Source organism: Elephas maximus, chromosome 1 (assembly GCF_024166365.1).
Source record: "Elephas maximus indicus isolate mEleMax1 chromosome 1, mEleMax1 primary haplotype, whole genome shotgun sequence".
NCBI classification, from domain to species: domain Eukaryota; kingdom Metazoa; phylum Chordata; class Mammalia; order Proboscidea; family Elephantidae; genus Elephas; species Elephas maximus.
This window is the reverse complement of record NC_064819.1, coordinates 14,547,808-14,569,508: the sequence shown is the minus strand read 5'-3', so window position 1 is coordinate 14,569,508 and position 21,701 is coordinate 14,547,808. Positions and strand designations below refer to the sequence as shown.

Sequence of the window (21,701 nt, the reverse complement as noted above, 5' to 3'; positions counted from 1 at the left end):
TGTGGAGGCGTCCATCCTCTTCCTGCATCTTCACCTACCTGCAAGGCAGATGGTGCTCCGTGCGCCACAGGCTGGCTCTGCCCTGGCCTCTGGGGACGGGCACCTGGTCTGCACAGACCTGCCATGTGAGTATTTCAGGCTCCTCGACCTTGGCTGGGCGGTGGGACGCATTTGCTACTTGAGCCAAGGAGAGCTCCATGGTGCTAGAATTCGGTATTCTGAAAGGAACTTTGATCTTTATGCTTCATTTCCTGTTTCGAAGCCAGGCTCCTCTCCATGACAAAACATGTCTCACAGTCTAATAATGAGGATCCGTTGTTGCTGTTCTCGTCAACTGATGATTCATTTTTAATTGCCTTCAGTGTGGAATCTTGTGAAGGACTTTCCAAAACCTGTGTAAGGTCGTCCTCCAAAACACAAAGCTTTATGTACTTACACTCTGTCAGACGCTCTTCTAGCCTCTGTAGGTGTAGATATAATCCACTTGAAGAACTGGTGAGCTAGAAATTCTTTCTCTTTTTGGAAGCTGTATTTTCTTTTCCAACAGTGGGTTGTATTCGATTACGTGTTCATGACCTTTCCTTGCATAGCTTCTACCAGATCACCTGCTACAGAAATGGGTGGTTGTCAGTCTCAGAATAGCAAATATTTATTTTACTTCGACTACATTCCAGGCTCAGGAAAAACATTCATTCGTAACAGACATGGTCACTGCCCCCAGAGAGCGAGTGGGGGAGACAGTATATATTGCAGCACTTTCCTGGTGAGAAGTGCTTTGATAAAGAGCCACTCAGGGCGACTTGGGAACACAGAAGAAGGCCAACTAGGGCTGGGGGTTTTGAGGGGACACAAAAGGCACTGTCCCTGAGGAGGTGACCTGGAGATGAGCCACACTGTTGGTCTGGGTCTGCCAGGTGGACCCGGTCAGGAAGCTCTGCCGACTGAGGGCAGCCTTGGAGCAGAGCCTCCAGGGGTTCCAGCTGCCACCTCCCACCGCCTCATCCTCTTCATCCCCTCTCCCCACACACTCAGGAAAGGAGGAAGATAGGGGAGACTTCAGACCCTGGAGCACCTATTGCATGGCCCTGAGGGGCCCTTACAGGCAAGGTTCTAGCTGAGCCATTCATTGGGTTCCGGCTTCTATTGTGGCCTCTCCCATCCCCCAGCACCTCCCTCTCAAAATTCCCCACCAAGCTGAGGCGTCTTAAAAAAAAAAAAAAAATGCTGGGAAACGTTTTTTCTTCTGGAGGTCAGGAATGAGCTATCCCACAGGAAATGCCAGATTCTTCATCTGGGGTAGCTGAGCCTCTAAGCCGGACTGGGGGCCCCTCCTCCAGCCCACGCATGTGGCCGGGGTCCTGGCTTTGGGCGGCTTGGAAAAGCTGCCTGCTCTGGTGCTGGCCCCTAGACTGGAGTGGGGGTGGGGAGGTGCTGTGGTCCCAGTGATCCACTTCTAGTCGTCTCATTGCTCTTACTGCAGTTTTTGTTGCTTTGGTTTAAGGCTAAAGGCAGCTGGGGGACTGAAACTGGAAGAAGCGAAGGATTTGGACAGGATGTTTGTTGGGAGTGGCGTATCTGCTCCCACAGTCGTGGCCCCAGACTGAGGAAGAGGTGCAAGGAGGGGTCAGTTTCCTCCAAGTCTTGAGTTTGGGGCACAGAAATCATCTCACCATCCAGCTGCCTTCTCAGATGGATGGAAATTTTTTCTGTAGGAGATAGTACTCCTCCCTCCCTTTCCTCTGCCTGAGTTCTTACTCAGAGAGAAACTGCATACAAATCTAACCTGAACCCTTTCTGATCCAGGGTCTGCATAAATGCTGTCTCCTCACCACCCTGGGAGAGACCCTGACCCACTGCCCACTCCTGCAGGGGAATGCAGTGACGCCTTCTCCGAGGAGTAGGGCCTTTTGGTGTGGAATCGGCTCGACGGCGCGGGGTTTTGGGGTTTATTGTTGAGGATATACATGTCAAAACAGACACCAATTCAACGGTTTCTATGTGTACAAGTCAGTGACATTGATTACATTCTTCCAGTCGTGCAATCATTCTTGCCCTCCTTTTCTGAGTTGTTCCTCCCTCATTAACATAAAGTTATGTTATGTTATAACTGCTATATACCAAGCTGCCTATCTAACCTTTCGAGTTGCTGTTGTCAATTTGATCCCGTATAGGTAGACCTTTAAAAGAACACAATGCCCAAGGAGCAGGGTCTTATATAAGATAGTAAGGAGTGTTGGAGCAGGGAGAGGGGGCCGATCAGGCCCCAGGTGGTTTGTAGGACTAAGGTTTCCCTGTTTAAAACATTACCCAGGTGCCAGAGAGTAAAAGGAACTATTAGACTTTTACTTTTTCTGTCACCTTAGGCTCTCTGGCAGAGTTAGTAGCACCCTTCTTCTTCTGCATAGTTCATGTGTTTGTCGGTTAAGTCTGTGATCTCTCTGGGGGAGGAGGGGTGGTCGTGAGTGTGCGCTTTTTGAGATCAGAAGGCCTTTGGGGAATGGGCCCATCAGCCTTTCTTCTGGCCACACTGCCCCCACATGTATGCCTGTGAAGCACCCAGCTCTGCCACCCAGTGCTACTGGCTCACGTGAAGGGGTTGGGGGTGGACTGACTGCAGCCGGTGGCTCCAGGAGCAGGATGCACGTGGTTCCGGCTCTCTGGAGATCCCCTCCTTGTAGTGTTATGGGCTGCTGCCCTGACAATAGGGGCAGCTTTGGGCAGGACGCCAGGTGTTAGCTTGTTTGTATATCTGAAAGCAGGAATAAGGACACTGCTGACCTCCTGCCTGACCCAGCAGGCCGTATGCTCAGCTGGACTCTCCTCAGACCCTGACAGCAACCCCCTGAGGGGGCTCCAGAGGAGAAGTAGCCAGTCCTCGGATGAGGAGAAGAGATGGGCAAGGAGCAGGCACAGGTTCCTATGCCTGCCCCGCCTGACTCCTCTTCCCTAAGCCAGGCCAGAACAGGTGTGCTGGTGGCCAGGGCAGATCCAGGCAGGAGTCCATGGGGAAAGAAGGCCACCCCCAGCCCTCTAGAGGTGCTTAGGAGACCCACAGTAAGGGGAGGCAGCCCCTAGGTGCCCCAGCCCAGTGTCCCTCCTTACCATGACTCTTCAGCTCAGACACCATTCCTGAAAACCCAGCCCTGGGCTCCCAGGTTGCATGTCACCTTCTCCTCCCAACACATCTTCCCATAGGCCAGTGCCCCTGCTGAACAAGGGTTCCTTTCCTCCCCCATCTACCTCTTTGCTCAAAACCCCTGTTTGCAAGAAGCATTCCCAGAGTCATTGCTGTAAGCTGGGCAGAGTTGTCTCACCTGCTGCTGTTTCCAACACAGGTCTGTAAACCTGTGCCTGGCTCTGTATGTCTCTTTGTGACTCCCAGTGTGGCTCCTGTGTCCATCTGTCCCTTCATTGTGTCAGATGCTCTACAAAGGCAGAGGCTATTTCTCTCCCTTCTTCTGTCCCTTTCCATCATGGCCCCATAAGAAGACTTTCTGGAGGGGAGGGCATCACGAGGGAGGATATTTAGGGATCAGTTACTTTGGATGTGGGCCATCAGCAGAAAGTGTCCTGGCTTTGCTGGGGAGAGTGGCTTATTCTCACAGGGCCTCAGTCTCTGGGGCTCCCAGAAGCTGCCGTGTGAGTACCACTCACTTGCCATGCTCCATTGCCAGGGCAGGTGTTGGGTACCCATGCCTGAGCCACTCAACAGTTCTTTCTTCCTCCACAGGCTCACTCTGCTCCGTCTCCATTGAGAAGGCCCTGCCCGAGGACAGAGGCTTGTACAAGTGTGTAGCCAAGAACAGTGCCGGCCAGGCTGAGTGTTTCTGCCAAGTCATCGTGGACGGTAGGTCAAGCTGACCCATCACCACCACACATACATGGGGCCCCTCCCCTGCCCACCATGCCTAATGGAACTGTACCCAAGACCACTACCCCTACCCAAGGCATTTATTTTATGGGTGTCAAACTGTCTTTGACAAAAATGAGACACGAAGGAAGCGGGGTGCCCTGCTTGATCATCCCACGTGACTTCTTCCTGCCCCCTTCCTGCAGGAGGAGGGGCTGGTCACTTTATCACGCCCCATCCAGTCCTGACCCCTGCATACAGAGCCTTGTCGAGCAGGGAAGCCAAGGCATGGGGCAGGAGATGAAAAGACACACCCACAGGAAAATGACTAAAAAGTATGTTACAAGCTGCACCAAGCAAGTCTCGGTGCTGGCAGGACAAAGCCAGTCCTGAGAGGAGAGAGAAGAGTGGGCCCTTGTGGGGAGACTTCCTCAAGAAGGTGAGCTGGGGCTGAGGCTCGGAGTAGAGGAAGCAGGGCCTGTGCCAGTAGGAAAAGTAATGATAATTCATCAGAGGGAGGGCAAGAGACATGGGCGAAGGGGCAGGTCACCAGGTCTGAGTGGAGTCTCCGGCTTGGGATCAAGCTGTGTGGAACAAGTAGTGTGTTTGTGATTCTTCCTTCTCTCTTCCACGTGGAGTTTGGAATTATAGGCTTGGAAATAGAGGGGCTCTTGTGGTGATTTGGACTAACAGCCTCATTTTACAAAGAGGAAACATTGCTGCCCATTTAGGGCTGAGCCAGGGCAAGCCCCCATCTCAGGACTCACAGTCCAGGGCCCTTTTTATTTTTGTACTTGTCTGGAACTGTCTAAAAAGGTAGTTTGGGGAAAACAATTTATTGCCTTTGAAATGCCTGGCTAATAACCATTAGTGACATGTTAAAAACTAGCATCCAAATAAGGCATCTCTAAGACCAGCTCTGTGGTTCTTCTGACTACTGGACATGATCGCTTGGGTCCTAAAATTCTAACCGGTTTCACTGCCATTCCAAGAGATATAGAGCCTTTGTCCCCATTCTGAATTTTCTAATCCGATTTCCTGACTACAAAACTGAGATCACAAAACTGAGATCTGCAATACATAGTGAATGAAAGGAAAAAAGTCTTTGGAAAAAAAAAAAAAAAACGCAGTGGCAGTGCAAACTAAATGGTTATTAGCCAACAGGGAAGCTGAAGTTGTCTAATACTGTGCGTCTCCCTGGAGAGCTGTGTGAATGTGTTTGCCACAGGGGCTCTGAGTCTCAGGGAGTAGATTTGACGGGTCAAAGTTTGCAGTCAGTTCAGAGGGGAACCTGAGACGCAAGTTTTGAGGCTGTGGGTGAGAGGCTGCTGATTACTCCTGTGTCCCAGTCGCTCCTTACCTGGGCCGTCACTTCCCCGCCCCACACACTCCCACTTACCTCTGTGAAGTCCTACTTGTTTCTACACTGGAGCTGCTGTTAAAAAAAAAAAAAAAAGAACCTGTGTGGGAACTTGACCGAGTAAGCCTATATCTACAGTCCCTCCACTCTTTTGGGAACCATACTGACTCCAAATACAACCTATCAGGACACCCAGCCTGCTAATAAGGTTATCTGCTTTGGAACCCTCAGCCTTTTTGAGTCCTATTTACACCGCTGGCGTAAGGCAGGAGAGCAATTCATTTTCCTTATCAGCAAAATTTCAGCACCTTTTTGAGAAACAGCAAATGGTTTGTTTTTAGAAAACAAACTTTGTTTTCAAAATGAAATTTTCTTTTCCCCTACAGAAGACATTTGGGGATTCTTTTCTTTTTTACATTCTGCTGAATTTATTCTGCAACTTAAGGGGCTTTGTTTGCCCAGATGGTCTTCTTCTGATTGATTCCCTTGCTCTCTCAACTAATCTTAATGACCTTCATTATTTAGCTCGGGTTCCTTCCAAAAGGCCTCTACAGGGTTTGGCCTCAGGCTGCAAATTGGGAGCTGGGTCTTGGAAGAAGAGCTAGAAAAGTGATGAAGGGAAACCAGCTGAGATAACAGGACCAACTCTCAGTTTAACTAGGTTTTAGGTTGTTTTGTTTATTCCAGGGAAAAAAGGGGCAGCCCCTCCACTCCCACTCTTCTCTGTTGCTGTTCCTGGAGATTTATTAGTGTCCTGCATGGCGTGTGGGCTTCTTGCCACATTTAGCTTTATTTCTCCATCAAGAGCTACCTCCAGGCAAATAACAAAGAACTATAGTCTTGTTAACTGCTCCCCTGCCTTCCTTCACACCTTTTTACCTCCTGTGTGACACTGGGCTGTGTGCGTTTCCTGTCCTCTTGGTTCTACCCCTCCCCAAGGCAACAAGACTGAGCTTGGAGATCCCAGGGGGTCTGTGTACCCTTTGACATGACAGGCGAAATTTTTGTGTGTGTGTTTTAGAACATTTTTCTGAAGAGAGGGTCCACAGTTTTTAATCAAGTTCTTAGAAGGATTCATGAATCAAAATACATTGAAGAACTTCTTGCCCCAAGGAGTAGCCATTATTGAATTTTCAAGCCTAGTTATTGTGTGGGGTCTTACAAATCTCTCTCCATCTGTAGCTGCCTGCCTGACTCCTGAATAGGACTGGTCCTGCACCCCCACCCCCCAAGGAAAAGTCAGGTCCCTCTCCACTAGGGGTGGGGATGACAGCTAATGCTGATTTCTGGCTGGCTTCCCACTGCTCCGGACAGTCACTTGCTATCAGCCTGTGTCAACCACCACTAAGACTGTCCATCTGCAGCCAACATACCGATATATAGGAATGCGCCATGTAACGTCCATTTGGGCAACGTCCAAACACGTATACCTCTGTGGTTCTGTAAGTTGTTTTTTTTTTTAGGGGAAGCAGTCCTCCTTTTCTTTATTATTTCCCACTAATGGTTTTAAAGACCCCAAACTCCCAAAGCAATGGGACTCCAAGCTGTATCCCAATCCCTCCAGTGCCTCAGTTCACTCCCAGCACAGGGCAGCCCCTGGCACAGCTCCTCTGCTCTTGCTCGGGTGCTGGACAGGCCCAGGATGCTCGCGGGCTCCCGGCTATGGGCTGCAGCGGCTTCACATGATCAGAGAAGTGACTACACCAATAGGGCAGGGACAGCCAGGGCTGCCACTGCCAGCTGCACTCCTGGCACATTCACGTGCTCCCCGTGTGGTCCCTGAGGCGACCTCTCTGCAGCCCCTCATGTGCCCCACCCCCTGCACCAGGACATGTATAAAGTCCTAATTTGTCTGCTAATGCAGACCCTGCCCAGCCCGTAGCCACACACCTAGCAAGGCCGGCCTTCTGTATCCAGTGGAGCTCAGCAGGCAGGCGGCAGTGGGGCTGCCAGCTGGGCCACTCCTGCTGGTCGGGTGGACAGAACAGCGGGCAGGGCTGGGCACATAACCCGAGACTGCCTGTGTATACTGTGGTGTTTGTACAACATCCAAGTCGCATGTCTTATTTCACAGAACCTATCGTGGATGTTAAGTGACCCATGACTGCACTTCAGGACCCCATTACCCACACTATTGTTTCCCCCCAACAGTAAAGATAAAGGGAGGTAACCTTTATAATGCTGCACCTCTGGCTAGTTTAATCATGCTCTTTGGGTCATTTCCTAAGAAGGAAAGGGTACTTTTGTGCACGTTCTTGACTATGGTCACACCAGTCTTCCTTCCAAGCTCAGCAGAAGGCAAATGTCAGCTTGTACCATGCAAAAGGGAATCAAAGCCTAGAGTGGATAAGGACTGGCCAGAAGACTCATCCAGGAGGGGAAAAAAGGACCTCTGGTGCCTGCTGTGGCCAGAGACCCTTGTGCATTTTGTATTTTCATTTATGCAAGAGCTGGGCAGAGTATCTCTCTTCATGAGAAAACCAAGGCTTAGTAAGGGTCAATAGCCTTTTCAGGTCAGACAGACAGTAAGTAGTAGGTCCAGTGTTTGAGCCCAAATGTCTTTGATTCCAAGGCCCACAGCGTTCCCACCCCCCTGCACAGAGCATTGCTTTGTGGATTACCATGGCAGGATGTGAACCCAGGTGAATCTGGTTCTGAAGCCTGTACCCTTCCCACAACCTGGCACGGCCTCCCTGTGAATTAAGATGGCAGTGCCTGCTCTCTAAGAGTTCCAGGTCACCCTTTGTAGCAGCCCTCCCTGCTGGGAAGTCCTTCTGCGCACCTGGCCTTAGTGACCCATTTCCTCTCATCCGGACCCCGGGGAAGAGGGAGGAGCCCAAGCACTACTTAGACCAAAATCCCAAAATAGGAGTCAGAAGAGACCTTAGCCCCCTCAGTGGCTCATCTAGCCCTTCCCAACACATGCCTCGCTTCCCCAGCCTCTGTGGCCCACGGTACCTGGCCGCAGCTCAAATACTGCCAGCTACCAATGGGGTCAGGGACTCCATGACCGTGGAGGGTGGTGTATGTTTGTGGTAGGAGGTGACGTTCCAGAGGGCACCCATTCTAATATTCGTTTATTCATTCAACAAGTATTTTAGCACTCACCCTATGTCAGGCACTGCTCTAGGGCTAGAGTTAAAAGCAGGGAACAAGTTCCTACTTTCAGAGACTTCCCATTCTAGCGTGGGAGAGGCAGTAATGTGGATGAGCAGATAAGTGGTATGATCCCGGGTAATGTCACTTGCCATGAAGAAGGTAAAGCAGAGGAATGGGGGAGGGAGGTTCTGTATTTGGAGAGAGTGGTTGCTGTAGGCCTCTCTGAGGAATGACATTTGAACAGACCTGAAGAAGGTGAAGGAAGGAGCCCCAGGAATGAGGGGGAAGATGTAGCAGCAAGAGCAGACCACTGAGCTGTGAGGAGGCCAGGTGGTGAGAGCCGTGAGCAAGGGGCAGACTGGTGAGCCATGTGGTTGAAGAGGACCAGGGGCCAGATTTTATTCCAGGTGTGAGGGAACAGCTCTGCAGGATTAGCAGCTGATCCACATTTTTAAAGGACCACAGTGTGGTGACTAGTCCAAGGATGGGTAAAAGGGAGGGCAGGGGAACAGTGTGGAGGTTGCTGTGACAGCCCAAGCAAGAGACAGTGGCGGCTTAGACTTGGTGGAGTGGTGGAAGAGATGGGAAATGATCAGTTTCCTAATATACTTTGATGATAGAGCTGATAGGATTTGCTGATGAATTGGGCAAGGAGAGAGAAAGGCAAAAGTGACTTTGGTTTTCGTGGTGAGTGCAGATCAATGGTGGAACCACTTACTGAAATCAGAATGCAGGTGATGGGGGAGGAATCAAGGGTTTGTGCGTGTGAAATTTAAGATGCCCGTTAGACACCGCAGTGGGCATGTCACACAGGCAGATATGTAGAGTTGAGGAGAGAGGTCAGGGCTGGAGGAGGATATGGGGAGCCATCTGCATTATAGAAACCATTTATTGCACTGGGATTGAAGGAGGTCCCTCATGTGGATGGCGACAGGAAGAGAGAGGGAGGCATTCCAACCCTGAGAGGCAGGGCAGGACAGGACTCTGTGAGGGGGGCTGAGAAGGAATGAAAGAAATCCAGAAGAGAGAGGTGTCCCAGAAGTCAAACAATGAGAATTTCAAGAAGAAATGACCGTGATCAATGTGTCAAATGCTTCTGCTTAACAGAGATGCCTCTGAGCATTGGCCATTGGGCTTGGCAACATGGAGGGCGTTGGTGACCTTAACAAGAGAGTTTAAGGGGAGAGATAGTAATAAGACCTGACTCAAGGCGTACGGAGACTGAGTGCTTTGCTCAAGTTCACCCAGCTAATAACTAGCTGGGTGGTGATTCAAAACCAAGCCTTGGCTCCTCACCATTGTGGTCCACTGTCACAGTGGCCATTGGCAGATCTGATTGTCACTGAGCTGACTTCAACCCACTCTTCCTTTGTTGGCCTCACTCAGTCTTGTAATATCCGTAAGTCTGCTCACACTTTCACATTTGTTCTTTACCTCGTTACAGGCAGCCAATGGGTATTAGCTGAACTAAATAAAATTGCATTTTCGTAGGTCATAAACACTTGAATATTAGCGACTGCATATGGGTGAACCTACTACAAGCATCTAAAGCACTTAGTATAGTGCCAGGCAGGTGGTAACTACCCATTAGACTTCAGCCGTTCTTTTCTGTCTCATCCGCTCCTCCTTTTCTATTGAGAAGCGTTATTCTTGTTTTCCTAGTGAGGAAAGTTCGTTCTCTGAAAAGCTCAGGAACTTACCCAGGGACTCAAAGGCACTATATAGCAGAGCCAGAAAGGAGCTGGAGTTTCTGACTTGAAAACTCTCTCTGTTATGCTAGCAAGTGAGCAAGAAGGAATGGGCTGCCCTCTCCACCCTGCCTCCACATGGGCCCCTGGAAGCCCAGGCCCCTCCTGGCAGCCTCCCAAGACCTCCTTCTCCTGGCCCAGGGTCAGAGCCCAGGAAACCAACCTCTTGGGGGTGACAGGAAAAAAGTGCTGCCCTGGAGGTTGGAGTTCAGAGCTAGCCCAGGAGTGGGAGGGGTGAGGTGATGTCCATATAAGGATACGTTTTCCCTCTCTATGTAGAGGTCCCCCACTTCCCCATACCTCTGTCTTCCTACCCCATACTTCTTTGGGGGCACAGCCAGGCCAGCAAAGGACTCAAACCCTGGGGCCCAGATCTAGAAATGGAGTTCAATTTCATCACAAAATGATTAAAATAGACAGAAAATACAAGCTGCTTTTAAACTTTATTACTATTATTTTTATCCCCCAGGCAGCTGTGTGAGCACAAAGCTGGTTTTGATTAAGCACATGGTTCTCATGGAGGTCCAGGCGCTCAGCCTCCCTGGCTGGGCCCCAGGGTGCCTGCATAGCCCTTGGCGCCACACTTCAGGTGGGGTGGGGCTGCAGAGGGACAAGGGATTCTGAGTCTGGGAGGTGCTGATTTGAAAGGGAAACTTGAACCTTTCCTCCTGGCCAGATGGGAAGTTAAGGTGCACAGGAACTTGTCAAAGCAAGGCTCCAAGTACTTTGTAGGGTCCTGCATTTACAAGGCCAGTGCCCCAGAGGCGAGGGTGGATACAGAGACCAGAAACAGGCTGCTCAGGGCTTTATTGGAGGTGCAGAATTTTAAAGCAGATTCGGAAGGGGGCGAGGGAATGTGATTACCAGGAGGAATGAATGAATAGGTAAATGAGCATTTTTCTGGCTCCAGAGCATTCCCTCCTGTGTACCTCATTCCATGAGGAAGAGAAAATGCATGCCGTTTCCTTTGTACAGATATGGAAAGAGAGACACAGGGCAGCTTAAGTTATTTGCCCAAGACCCCAAGATTGCTGATGACAAAGCCAAAACTAGAATCCTCCTCTCTCAATCCCTACTCTGAGGGTGTTTGGAAGCAAAGCTGAACACAACGCCAGGAGGAGAGAAGGAATCTCTCACTCCTTGCTCCCTCTCTTTCAAGAACTCAGGGAAACGGGGCCTCTTATTCTTTGCAGGTGCCTCAATTTACCCATCAGTAAAACAACACTGATCCTCCTTTTCCTCCTTCCTCTCATGCTCTAGAACTCACCGGGAGAAAGGTAGCAAAGAGAGTGTTGAAGCTAAGGAATGTAGAACTAGCTATATCGTCTACTGTTGTGTGCCATCAAGCCGATTCTGACTCATAGCGACCCCATGTGACAGAGTGAAACTGCTCCATAGGGTTTTCTAGGCTGTAATCTTTACAGGAGCAGAGCACCAGGTTTTGTCTCCCACAGATCCTCTGGTGGGTTCGAACCTCTGACCTTTTGGTTATTAACCACTGCACCAGCATGGCTACTATATCCCCTAGTATCATCCCGTAAAAAGAAGAAAACACAAGCAAAAGCTCTAGGCACACCTCTCTTTATATTGTCACAAGTGTTAATCTTGAAGGAAGGGAAGAAGGGAGGTCTCAGGACAAGGGAACCTATAGACTCACACTGTGTCTCTGGTTTACAGCACCACAGTGTGCCCCGAAATATCACCACCACCTCAACACACACACACACAGCTTGAGAGAGACTAGTTTTCAAACCCTGGTGGCAGATTAGAATCATCTATGGAGCTCCTGGAAAATACGGATGCCCGGACCCCACCCCAGACCACTTAAGCCAGGATCTGCAGGGGTGAGGTACCTAGGTACAGGTGCTTCTAATGTACAGTTAAAGTTGAGAACCATCAAATGTCCTGAGGCCTTGCTACAGCTAAGGATGCCATTATCCCTGGAGAATACCTGCTTCTCCTTCCATGTCCACACTGGGAATCGGGTGCTCTGGGGCGTGGGCAGCCCCCTGAGGAGTGGGACACAAGCCTGACAGTGTCAGCTACAGATGGTGGAACCCCTGAGTCACCATCTGAGGCTGCTTTGCTCTTAAGGAAGGCGACAGGAGAATGATAACATGTAGTGGGGAGTGGGGGCTAGGGCCGGGTATCAAGTGCTGCTCGAAAAGGTCTCTTCCAGCTTTGTCCCTCCACTCGGTCCCCTGTCACTCACTGCTAGGAAGTTCTACTTAACGCCAACACTTAGTCATTCCTACAGCTACAAGTGTTTGGCTTTTGGAGGTTTTTGCTAGGAGATTGCCTCCACAGCCCTGGAGCTTCTTAACAAGATGCCTGGTCTGCCTCTGAGCAGCTGCCGAGCCTGGACAGTGCCCACACAGGGCCTCCATCCCTGGGTAACCTGGCAGTGGGCTGGCATGAGGGTGGGAAAGAAACCTGACTGGTATTTAGAACCAGTTGCTGTTGATTGATTCTGACTCATGGTGCCCCCATGTGTGTCGCAGTAGAACTGTGCTCCATAGCGTTTCCAAAATAGCTGATTTTTCACAAGTAAATCACCAGGCCTTTCTTCCAAGGTACCTATAGGTAGACTTGAACCCCCAACCTTGCAATTAGCAGCTGAGGGTGTTAACCTTTTTACTAGTTGCACCAGGTGTGACTGCTATTTAGGCCTCAGAAATGATGGTGTGTAGAGGAATTTACATGGGCAGGTCTACTTTCTGGAGAAGTAAAGAGACCTAGATACCCTGTATAACCCAACCTACTGCCACCAAGTTGCTGACTCATAGCAACCCTGTAGGACTGAGTAGAACTGCCCCATAGGGTTTCCAAGGCTCTAAATCTTTACAGAAGCAGACTGTCTTAGTCATCTAGTGCTGCTATTACAGAAACACCACAAGTGGATGGCTTTAACAAAGACAGTTTATTCTCACACCCCGATAGTCTTGAAGTCAGAATTCAGGGCACTGGCTCCAGGGGAAAGCTTTCTCTGTTGGCTCTGGAGGAAGGTCCTTGGATGCATCAATCTTCCCTTGGTCTGAGAGCATCTCAGTGCAGAAACCTCAGGTCCAAAGGACATGCTCTGCTCCCAGCACTGCTTTCTTTGTGGTATGAGGCCCCCCCACTCTCTGCTAGCTCCCCTTACTTTTTATCTCTTGAGGGATAAAAGGTGGTACAGGCCACACCCCGGGGAAACTCCCTTTACCTTGGCTCAGGGGTGTGACCTGGTAAGGGTGTTAAAATCCTACCCTAGTCCTCTTTAACATATAATCACAATCACAAAATGGAGGACAACCACAAAATACTGGAATCATGGCCTAACCAAGTTCATACACACATTTTTGGGGGACATAATTCAATCCATGACACTGCCCCATCTTTCTTCCACAGAGTGGCTGGTGGGTTCAAACCACCAACCTTTGTTTGAGCCCTTAACCAATAGAAGAAGAAACGCATCCAGCTGAGTGTTCTGAGAGCCTGTATGCCAGGGATGGGCACGTCCCCAGCCCTGCTCTTCTGTTTCCTATGCCCACCCCTCCCCAAAGCCCCAGGAGCCCCATCCAGGAGAGAGGGGGCAGGAGTCTGTGTTACAGACCAACTTGCCCATCCTGGAGGCAGGGACAGTGAGATGGCCCTTCCTCCCCATCCCCAGCCAAGCCACAGGAATGCAGCCTCAGCTGGAAAGTCCCACCCCCTCCTTCTTCCCACTGAGCTTCCTCTCTTCTTGAAGCAGGAAAAGGACAGGATGGACAGGAAAGAGGCTCTGAGGGGGAGGCTCCCTCCAGCACTGTTCCCGAAGACTGTTGGGGTGTGGGGGAGAGGAAGGGCAGCAAAAATGCTGGGGCATAGTGATAGCAGTACAGCCAGCTCTGCTTATCCCAGGCCCTGGCTGGTTTCCCCACCACTTCCTCAAGTCCAGTCTCCTCAGGGCTGAGAGAGGGTCTTCCACCAGCCCCAGCCCAGAGTGATGTTTCCCGACTGCTCCGATATGGGAGGGTTTCTCTGGCATTGTCCACCCTTCTTTCCATTAACCCCGAAAATGGAATATGGAGTACAGGCCTAAGGAGCTGTGTGCTTGCCTTCTCAGCATTTTCTTTTCTGCCCAGAATGCTGCTGATGCAGGGTTTCATTGGGTCTGCTTTGAGGAGGAATCCCTGGGTGGTGCAAACAGTTAACATGCTTGGCTGCTAAATGAAAGGTTGGAGGTTCGAGTCCACCCAGAGGCACCTCGGAAGAAAGGCCCGGTGATCTATTTCTGAAAAATCAGCCATTGAAAACCCTATGGAGCACAGTTCTACTGTGACACACCTAGCGTCACTAGGAGTCAGAATCAACTCAACAGTGACAGGTTACTGGTAGCAGAAGTCTCCAAGATGGGTGCAGGGCTCACACGTGGAGTAGGGGGAGGGCATGCCAGCTACTCACTTGTTATTGTGTCTGATCTGGAGTCAGTGGCCATCTGTAGAATGAAGTCTGAGGAACCAGAGGCTGCAAGCCCCACCCCAGACTGTGAGCCCACATGCAGGGATATGGCCCCTCTTCCTCTGTATGGAAGGCCTCTCTGTACAGAGCCAGCTTCTGAAAATCCAGAACATTTAGCCTGAGTCAAGACCCAGTGAAGGAAAAAGATAGGAAGAAGTGAGCAGAGGGGAGACAACTCTCTCCCAGCCCTGCCAGTTACACCAAGTGATGTTAGTTCTGAGAGCGTGAGCCTGCCACCGAGGACGGCCTAGGATGGCCTGTCCATTCATCTTGCCACGGTCACTGTGCTCTCATAAGCTGCTTTAGAAGGCCCGGTGGAGCCAATGTGCCCTTGGTGCTCTGCGGGAGTGGGTGCTGTGGCCTCAGGCTCCGTTCTGCTCCGTGGTCATGGGAAGGAGGAAGGGGTGTATAGTTTTGACTGAGATACCTCCTCTGCCCATTTCCTAGGGCAGCTGTGACTGATACTTGTTTTTACTTGTTTTGTTCTAGATGCTCCCACCAGTGAGAATGCCAAGGCCCCGGAAATGAAATCCCGTAGACCTAAGAGCTCTCTTTCCACCGTGCTAGGAACAGAGAGTAAGTTACCTTTCAACTTTACTGGGCAAAAACAGGGTCTAGAGAACCCCAGGGCTGAGGGGTGGGTCAGAGGCTCCTACTTCCTGGTCACCCACTCTCACCTCAGCTCCCCTAAGTCTGGCTCCTGCCCCACTGCCCCAGAGTGCCTAGTGAACTCCTGGCAACTCAGCTGGTGGCCTTTTCTCAGACCCACCTCCTTCTCTCCCTCTCCTCTCTATAGCTTGGGTTGGGTTGCATATCTCTCCTCTGTCTCCTCCTACCCATGTCCACCCTCAGCCTCAGTCACCCCTTTTCACTTCTCACCAGTCCTCTATCAGAGCTTCTTCTAGTCTCCCCAGTTGAATCCATCCATCAGTTGTTATTTTTAGGTGCTGTGGAGCCGATTCCAACTCATAGCCACCCCACGTGACAGAGTAGAACTGCCCCATAGGGTTTCCAAGGCTGTAGTCTTCACAGACTGCCAGGTCTTTCTGCCACGGACCTGTTGTGTGGGTTCGAACTGCCAACCTTTCAGTTAGCAGCCAAGCACTTAACCATTGAGCCACAAGGGCTCCTTATTAGACCTTCCATTACACCACTAGGGCCCCTTATTAAGGTGCCCTGGCGGTGCAGTGGTTAACAGCTCGGCTGTTAACCAAAAGGTTGAATCGTTCAGTGGTTCCCTGGAAACCTTATGGGGCAGTTCTACTCTGTCAAATCCCATACAGAGTCCCCCCCGGTCCCCATCAAGCCTCTGTACATGTACTGCCAGCGACATGTGCCACATATGTGCACACATGTTCCCGTGTGTGACCTGGCCTCAGTTTCTCTTTCTGAGCTCTGGCCCCCAACTCCTGTACTTCTGTTGTATACTCAAGCCATTCTGAGTGCCTCGCTGCCCCGACCACTGCCTGACGTTCCTTCCCTCGTGCCTCTGCTCTAGTGCCTCTCCCCTGGAACACCTTCCCCTTGCCTTCACCTGGTGAGTCCCACTGAAAAACTGTCTCATCCCTGTGCTCGGTCTCTGTTTCCTCCTGTGGCCCCCTAAAGCACTTAGCACCTGCTTCTGCCATGGGCTATCTTCTTCCAGTGTTAGGGTTATGGGTCTGTGTCTCATCCTCCCTCCTGATCTCCTAAGTTCCCATAGCGCCTCCCCCCTCCCGCCCGTTGCCGTCGAGTTGATCCCAACTCATAGTGACCCTATAAGACAGAGTAGAACTGCCCCATAGGGTTTCCAAGGCTGTTATCTGTATGGAAGCAGACTGTCACCTCTTTCTTCCATGGGGCCACTGGTGGGTTTGAACCACTGACCTTTCTTTTAGCAGCCGAGCATCAGACCAGGCTTATTCACGCACGCGCAGTACCTTGCTCATCGCATGGCCGTGGAGTGGATCCCAGCTCATACTAACGCAGTGGGCCCTTATTAGTGCCTCTTAGAATCACATTGCGATTGTGGTACAAAGAGTCAAGGGAGAAAGGAGCTTCTCATGTAACTCGGGACAGCTATCTCCCTCTTTTTGGATCTCTGCTTTCCTCAGGGCCAACTTACCCATTAGGCACAGTGCCAAGCATTCATAATACTTTTAGGGGCTCACAAAAATGTTTTCTTATAAAAGTAGAAGAAAAGAAAAAACTTTTAGTGCAAGAAAGTGTTTTAATTAAGTCATAATAGTAATATATTCATCTCTACCAATGCAGTCATAATACACACACACACAGACGCTTGCATGCACACGTGCACAAATATACGTACATAGGTATTTATTTTTTGGGGGAGGAAAAAGCCCCATAGAGGCAAAAGCACCTAAAGCCCACAAAAGTCATAATGTAGCCCTGGCTTCTCCAGCAGATTAATTATTGGTCTAGTTTTCTTAGCGGAACTATGCTTTGATGTCCCCCATTTTACCAGAGGGTGTGGAGTTGCTTGGGCATCCCCAACACACTCTGTGTGTGTTTAAAACAAACAAAAGCCGACCTTTTAATTACCCATACTAACAGAGGAAGGTCATTGAGCCGGCTAGCTAATTCGAAGAGTTCTCTTTTCCCATTACAAGGCATTGTTTTTTTTATTTAGTTTTTCTCTCTTTTCATCTTAAGCAACGTATTTACCTTTCTAATGATGAATTTGGGTTCTTTGAGCATATACAAGCTGGGCCATCGGGGGATACTCAGCCTTCAGAGTCCAGGCAGCCAAACGGGAATCATAACTTCTCATGGATATTCAACCTGAGTGGAGAACCTCAGATACCTAACAGTGGACATTTAATAAGTTGTTGGGTACGCATAAGCAATTCTAAGAAAAACCTAATAAGAATGGGCTAATAATCTTATTTTCCAAAAGGATTACTTGAGTCCGTGCTGTGTTAGTTATGGGGAACTATGAGCAGAAGAGACGCAGGGATCCTAGGAGCACACCACGTGACTGTGAATTGGGGATATGCAGGGGCGGATTAGCCAGTAAGCAAGGGATGCATAAGTTTAAAGCAATCAAGGTACGTGAGGTTTAATTGTGTTTACTTATTAATCTGTTGTGCACAATTTCACACGGGTTTCACCACATCTTTGAAACAGATGAAATTGTGCACTACAGATGAGTTAGTAAGCACAAGTAAGCCCGTGAGTACCTTGTTTATTGGGTAATCCATCCCTGAGGATATGGCGTGGTTGCTTATTTCTCCTGGGGGCAGAAGCAGGAGTGCTTGGGGTATGAGCTGGAAGGTTAGCAGCCTCCCACCCCTAGCCCTGGCACAGCCATTCCAGTGGAGTCCTGAGGGTAGTAAGGTGGGGTCAGAGGAGAGTGGTGAAGAAGAAAAACAAGCTGGAGACAAGGAGCAGAGACAGGAGCTGGGCTCTTTGCCCTGGAGGAGAAAAAGCTGTGGATAACCCCCATCAAGTTGTCAGCATCCAATTCTACGGCACTTGCCCTGGACCCTGGCTGCATATTAGATTCACCTGGGGAGCGTTTAAAACACTAATGCCCAGGCTGCATCCCAGGCTCATGAAATCAGAATGTCCGGGGATGGGATCCAGGGTTCGGTATTTGCTAAGCTTCCTAGGGCCTTCCAGTCTGCAGTCAAGGTGGAGACCAGCTATTCTAGAGGGAAGCCAGGTGCCTGCTGCACTGTGGGTCTTGAGAAGAAGAAGGGGACTTTCTTCTACAGTGTTTGTTAAGCATGGAACTGCCTCTCATGCCAAGGTTCTCAGAGTATCTCAGTAGCCCATCTCTGGTCTCTAGGGAGGGAGTAAGACTGAAGTCATGATTCTCTTACCCCTAAAGAGGGAGCAAATCTTGGGGCTCAGTCATTGTTACTGCTTGGAGGGGGGTGGGGACAGGGCTGGCAGAAAGTGCTTCATCTCCACAGAAAACAAACACATAAAACAATTCATGACTTGATTAACTCCCAGTAGGTGATGCTTATCTGCTGAAAGGTTGGTGGTTCAGACCCACCCAGAGGCACTTCAGGAGAAAGGCCTGGCAATCTGCTTCCAAAGGTTACAGCCTTGAAAACCCTATGGACCACAGTTCTGCTCTGCACACATGAGATTGCTATGAGTCAGAATTGACTCGATGGCAACTAGTTTGGTTTGCTTTTTATCTGTGTAGAGAGCTTCCTTGCTTACATTAGTTGTCTTGTTGTTGTTGTCAGGGTCGGTAGAGTCTTTTTTGACTCATAGTGACCCCATGTGACAGAATAAAACTGCCCCATAGGGTTTTCTAGGCTGTAATCTTTATAGGAGCAGATAGCCAGGTTTTTCTCCTGCAGAGCGGCTGGGTGGGTTCAAACCACCAACCTTTTGGTTGGCAGCCAAGCGCTTAACCATTGTACCTCAGTTGTCTTACAAGAAAAAAAAATCTATTGCCATTGAGTCAGTTCCAACTCATAGTGACCCTATAGGACAGAGTAGAACAGCCCCATAGGGTTTCCAAGGCTGTAATCTTTACAGAAGCAGTTTTCTACATCTTCCTCCTGCGGAGCTGCTGATCGGTTCGAACTGCCTACCTTTTAGCTAGCAGCCAGGTGCTTTCACCACTGGGTCACCAGGACTTCTGACCAAAAAAAAAAAAGCAACAAAAAACCAAACCCGTTGCCATTAAGTCAATTCAGACTCGTAGAGACCCTGTAGGACAGAGTAGAACTGCCCCCCATAGGGTTTCCAAGGAGCACCTGGTGAATTCGAACTGCTGGCCTTCTGGTTAGCAGCTACACTCTTAACCATTCCATCACCAAGGTTTCCACACACACACACACACAAAAAAAAAACATTGTCAAGTTGATTCCAACTCGTAGCAACTCTATAGGACAGAGTAGAACTGCCCCATAGGGTTTCCAAGGCTGTAATCTTTATGGAAGCAGACTGCCACGTCTTTCTCCCACAACAGTCATCTTACTGCCCCCCCTGTAGGAGTGTGTGCTCTCCACTTACAGTGATGTCCACCTTGTATCCCTTTATGGTACATCTCCCCAGCCTCCCACCACCCCAGCCTGTTACCCTCTGGGGCCCTGAGAACACTAGCACCACGGCCACCTGGGTGTTGAAGGATGCTACAGGGCTTCCTTCTCGGGAGGCTTCCCAGAGAAACGACATGAATGAGGTGTCTTTTTAAGTCTGCCCCCAGTTCTTTTCTCACTTTTGGGGGTAATTTTTATTGCTTATGAATTACACAAGTTATACATGAATACATTTTTGTTTAAATACTTTGAATAACAGAAGTATACCAGGTAGAAAATAGAATCCCTCTTTCATCTACACCCAATTTCACTAACCTCCCCAAATATACTCACAATTACTTTTTTCTGTGCATTTACGTATACAGGTAGTCCCCGACTTACGACGGGGTTCCGTTCCCACGACTCCGTCGTAAGTCGGTTCTGAGGTAAGTCGAATACCTCATTTTTTTTAGTTTTCATTGTAATTGCCTTTTATTATCAGTATCTTTATTCATCTGACTTTTATTTGTCTTTGGGGGTTAGAAGCATTATATATTAACTCACAGAAATATTTTAGCATTGTATGTAGTACGTATTACTAATGATACCAGAAAACCAAACCCGTTCCTGTTGAGTCAATTTCTGACTCATAGCGACCCCACAGGACAGAGTAGAACTGCCCTATAGAATTTTCAAGGAGCACCCGGTGGATTCGAACTATGGATCTTTTGGTTAGCAGCCATAGCACTTAACCACTGTGCCCTAGGGTTTCCTACTAATGATAAGGTTTACAAAAAAAAAAAAAACAGACAGCCATAAGTGCAGTTCATCATAACTCAAATACGTCCTAAGTTTTTGGGCACCACCTGTATATACCTGCAAATACATCAGTTGGGTTTTTTCCACCAAAATGGAATCATGCAGTCTATAGACTTCTGCAACTGGCCTTTTTCTCGTAGCACTGCCTTCCTCAATCCCAGACATCCCTGATTCCATGAGAAATTCCAAAGACTCTTGTCCTCGAGTGGCCTGGCTGTGTATGTTTGTTCATTTTTGTCAGGGGCTGAGAAGTACCTAATCTAACCAGAAAATCCGTCTTTCCTGTCAGTGACCAAGGGAAAGCTGAGTGATTTTTCTTGTCAAACAGATGGTGGCCAGATCCCTCTCTCCCCAGCTCAGGTGCTCAGCCTTTTCGGAGAGCTGTCAGGTATGAGCCTGAGCAGCTCTCACAGCCACACCCTGGCCTCAGGGCCCCTGTGAGCACAGCCACTGCTGAGTCTGTAGGAAAGCCCAAGTCGGTCTGCCCCAACCTAAGGTGACACGTGACAGAAAACTAACAAAAGTGTAAGTTAACCTGCCAGAAACTCACAAGTGCTGGAGGGAGGTGGGGGTGTTTGGGGAAGATTACGGGAAACTCTGAGCCAGGTCATGAAGGAGGAGAGGAAAAGTGGTTTGGTTTGAAGAGGAATGTTAAAATTGAGGGGTGGAGATGGAGCGGGGAGAAACTGCACAGATGCTAGAATGCATATCATGGAGGTACCTGAGTCAGGGTCAGCTGACGGTCATACATGTTGTTTGGTGCCGTTGAGGTGTTTTCGACTCATAAGGGCCCCATGTGGCAGGGTAGAACTGCCCCATAGGGTTGTCTTGGCTGTAATCTTTGTGGAAGTAGATGCCAGGTCTTTCTCCCTAGCTGCTGGGTAGTTTCGAACCGCCAGCCTTTTGGTTAGCGGCCAAGCACTTAACCATTGTACCACTAGGGCTCCTTCCCACACATTAGGTACTCAGTCTGTGCCACTTCAGGCAAGTCTCAGTCACCTTTGCTACAAATAGATATTGTTCCCATTTTACAGATGAGCAAAACTGAGCCTTAGAGAATGAAATTGTCCTGCCCAAGGTCTTACAGCTGATAAGGTGTGGAACTGTGATTCCAACCTTGACCCGCATTCCTGCCACAACACCCTGCTCCTCAGGGCCACACTTTGTGCTGTCCACATGAGCCTGAGTGGTGCTTCCCTCCTTCCCCCACTCAGTCCCACTGGGTGGCAGTGGGAAGAAGCAGGGAATTGGCTTCCTTTAAAGCTGGAGGAGAAGGGGGGAGGCAGCTGGCAGCTTCCCCAGGTCTTGGGACCTGGCAGAGTATTTGCAGCATGCCTCTCAATGCAAGTTTTGGGGATTTT

The 21,701-nt window shown here is 49.7% G+C and overlaps 1 protein-coding gene across 7 annotated transcripts in view; it reads left to right on the top strand.

The window, feature by feature from the left end:
- The window catches only part of MYLK (myosin light chain kinase), a 337,690-nt gene that overhangs the window by 239,941 nt on the left and 76,048 nt on the right, over window positions 1-21,701 (top strand). For 6 of the 7 annotated variants that reach the window (XM_049878336.1, XM_049878326.1, XM_049878354.1 and 3 more), the window contains 2 exons: window positions 3,731-3,847; window positions 15,026-15,112. In XM_049878336.1, coding sequence (XP_049734293.1) covers window positions 3,731-3,847; window positions 15,026-15,112 — 204 coding nt within the window. Of the gene's footprint in view, window positions 1-3,730; window positions 3,848-4,054; window positions 4,290-15,025; window positions 15,113-21,701 lie in introns of those variants that run through there. The other variant, XM_049878384.1, reaches the window with a different exon arrangement.